This window comes from Pygoscelis adeliae, unplaced genomic scaffold, assembly GCF_000699105.1.
Source record: "Pygoscelis adeliae isolate BGI_AS28 unplaced genomic scaffold, ASM69910v1 Scaffold131, whole genome shotgun sequence".
NCBI lineage: Eukaryota > Metazoa > Chordata > Aves > Sphenisciformes > Spheniscidae > Pygoscelis > Pygoscelis adeliae.
Window position 1 is genome coordinate 158,240 of NW_008824058.1, and position 3,295 is coordinate 161,534.

At 38.5% G+C, this 3,295-nt stretch overlaps 1 protein-coding gene across 1 annotated transcript in view; it reads left to right on the top strand.

Moving 5' to 3' along the window:
* Window positions 1–3,295, top strand: part of BAZ2B (bromodomain adjacent to zinc finger domain, 2B) — a 131,932-nt gene that overhangs the window by 39,478 nt on the left and 89,159 nt on the right. The window contains exon 2 of the mRNA XM_009334018.1: window positions 691–846. Within this exon, the coding sequence (XP_009332293.1) occupies window positions 693–846 (154 nt within the window). The 5' untranslated portion in view covers window positions 691–692. The remainder of the gene's footprint in view (window positions 1–690; window positions 847–3,295) is intronic.

A 3,295-nucleotide genomic window follows, 5' to 3' on the forward strand; every position in this document is an offset into this window, starting at 1 on the left:
CCTAAATTGAGAGACTAGATACGGAGTTTTTGGGGATGCATTACAGGTTCTTTAAAGCTGGGGTCTGTTGGGAGCAGCAAGAGCAGGGCTGCTCTGCAAGGACAGGCTGGCAGTTGAGGATGATGCAGGCAGTGCTTTTCCTGACCCCGGCACAGTCCCACAAAATCTGAACACTGTGCTGGTTACAGGGTCCAGACAAAATGAAGGAATCTGTCAGGACCAGGGTCCATCTGGTAGTCTGATCAGGAGTAGCAGAAGATAGGAGCTGATGCAGGCCTTGAGGGAAGCTACAACACGAGACATGGGATCTAACCAGGAGGCGTGGGCACAGACCAGGCTATGCAGAGCTATGACTTGACTCAGGCAAGGGCTGAAGGTGCCAGCCTGAGCCGAAATGGAGCTCCTGAGCAGAGGGTGTGGGTGGTGGTCCCAGGTGAGGCTGTTTCCATTCAAGTTGAAATGTGATGTAGCTCTCAGAGCATTATCTAATTTCCTTACTGCTGCAGTTGTTCTTGGTTCCCCGATGACTGAGTGCTGTTCATGTGATGTACCTCTCATGTGAAGGTGTCGTAGGAACCACTCAAGAATTGAGTGCAGATCCTGAGACATGGTCAGCACAGACGCTCCTGTAGTCCCCTTGTGATTTCATTTCCTGCCATAGAACACAGACATTTATCTTCTCTCTTACAGATATGGAGTCTGGAGAGCGATTAACGTCGTCATCCGTCTCCTCTACTGCAGCTGCTTCAACTCCAGCATCTTCTACACCATCTGTAGCTTCAGCAGTATCGAAAGGTGGCCTTTCCACTGGAGCTGCATCACTGAGTTCCACAATCAACACATGCGGTAAAAATGACTCAATTATATATTGCACTGTGATCTTAGTGTTTGTCAACACTTGTAATTATTATTACAAGTCAGATATAATAAGGTTGCACAGATGCATCGAAGAAAAATGTTTGGGTGGTTTTTTTTTTTTTACTATGCGACATTCATATCATGTGAATACATTTTACATAGTACTTGTTTATTGAAGGAATGAAATTAATTTAAAATTGCCTATTTCAAATGTGAAAGAAATTTTCAGTTTGCAAAGCTGCCTTGGAAGCGAGGATCAACCTAAGGATTGATCTAGCAAACTCTGTGCCACTTTCGGATTAAGATCTAATAATCAACTTCTTGGATGTACATCATGTTCTCAGCATTCAAGCCCAACTCCTACTGTATTTTTGTATCTGGAGGAATAGTTTCTTCTAATGGCACTTGAGATTTGAAAAAGGGAATTTCAAAATGTCATAGTCTTAGATAGTCTTGACTAGAGTGAAACGTCTTGGCTTAAATCAGAAACTTATATGGAAGATTTCTCCATGCAAGAATCTCATTTTTGTGAACGAAACTCATATTTCAACTGAATGATGCATATGTCATCAACAGAACAAGAAATGGTAAATAAATCTTTCCTCCTGTTTCTTTCTTCACTTTGGAGAACAGATCATATACTTTCTTTTTGTTAGCCTGAGTACTACTGATTCTTACAAGATATACAGCAAATAGGAAGTTTTTCAACTTAAATTCATGGTAATCCACTACTTTCAGAACAAACTTGGTTCTTGCAGTAGAGTGAGCAAGCATGTATTCTCCAAACTGAAAAACTCTTCTGCCCTGATACTATAGAACCAGTAGATTCTGAGTGCCCTACTACAGCCTGCGTTTGTTCATTTACAGCTTCCTTGGGAAGAAAAATAGAAACCAGAATGTCTGCGTACCTAGAATTATGTCTCAACTATTTATTTTAATTGCCCTAAAATCAGCCAGAAAAATTCTTAACTAAAACTGATCCAGAACAAATAACAATGTGTTTTATTTTTCAGTACCCCACTACAAATTCAACTCCAAAAGACTTCTGTGTCTATGTTCATTAGCCCATGCCATTTGAAATGTGGCATATTAGATATGAGGAAGACATTTTTTACGCTGAGGGTGGTGAAACACTGGAACAGGTTGCCCAGGGAGGTGGTGGATGTCCCATCCCTGAAAACATTCAAAGTCAGGTTGGACGGGGTTGGACTAGGTGACCTTTAAAGGTCCCTTCCCACCCAAACTATTCTATGATTCTATGAAATGGTTCTCTGTGGTGGTTCCCAGAATGTAGTAGGAGTTCATTTACATATGGCTATAAAGGTACAGTCCCAAATTGAGGATTTATGTGATTCATTTACGTCTCCTTGCTGCCTTTGCTTTATAGATATTACAGTATGTAATTTTGAAACATTGTAACATTGTGTGTATACATAGGATATATATTTGGTCTATCAAAATACAGTAAGACTAAAGCAGATGAATAATGTAATAAATATACTAAACTGCCAGTTTCTTTCTTCATTAGAAAATCCAGGTAGTCTTTTTCTTAAGTAGTTTTAAAAATTTTATTCTCAACTTTTATTTAAAAAAAAGAAGTTTCATTTCTGTCTGATAGCTAATAGTTATAAAGACTGATAGTAATTCCCACTATTCACAGGTTGTTTCCTTTTAGTTTTTTTTAATGGTCACATCCTTTGCCTGGCTGCATCTGATCTTTAAGAACATATATATTTTCTCAAGGACACTGTATTCCTAAAAGCAAGCTGGAATGTAGTTTACTATAACTACTGTCCCATCAGTTTTATTTATGAGTATATCCATTTTTCTGCCTGACACAGTACGCTATGGTTACTGTTGCATCCACTCTGAAAAGGTATACACTGTCCTAGAGGAACTTCACAGAAGTGTTTGTGCTGTTAACCAGCCAAAGACTGTTTTCCCATGAATGACCTATGGCTGGAACTGCAGTTTCATTGAATCAAAACTTTCTTGAATGTACAGGATATTCTGTAGTCAAGATAGACGAGCATCCTAGCCTGTTCCTTAACTGAGATGTTATTAAATTCTGTGATATGTAAAAAAAAAAACCCAAAAAACCAATGTCTGTCAATCTCAATTTGATAATTAAATTATCTTTACATTTAAAAATGCATTTCTCTAGCATCTAATAAAATAATTGTTTAAGAATGAACAATTATTCTTACTAAGAGAAGGTAAAGGCATCTTAATCTATGCATTAGATTAGAGAGGTTCTTTTTATTCCAATTCATCTATTTATTTATTTGCTTTGCAGCAATCAATAGTCTATTAAGTAGTCTCTGCAATAAAGTTGATTGCATATCCTGTAAGGTCCCCACGATGCATGGTGAGTTAGGATTGGGAGTCTTTATGCTTTATTCAAGAAGGGCCGGAAGGAGGATCCGGGGAACTACAG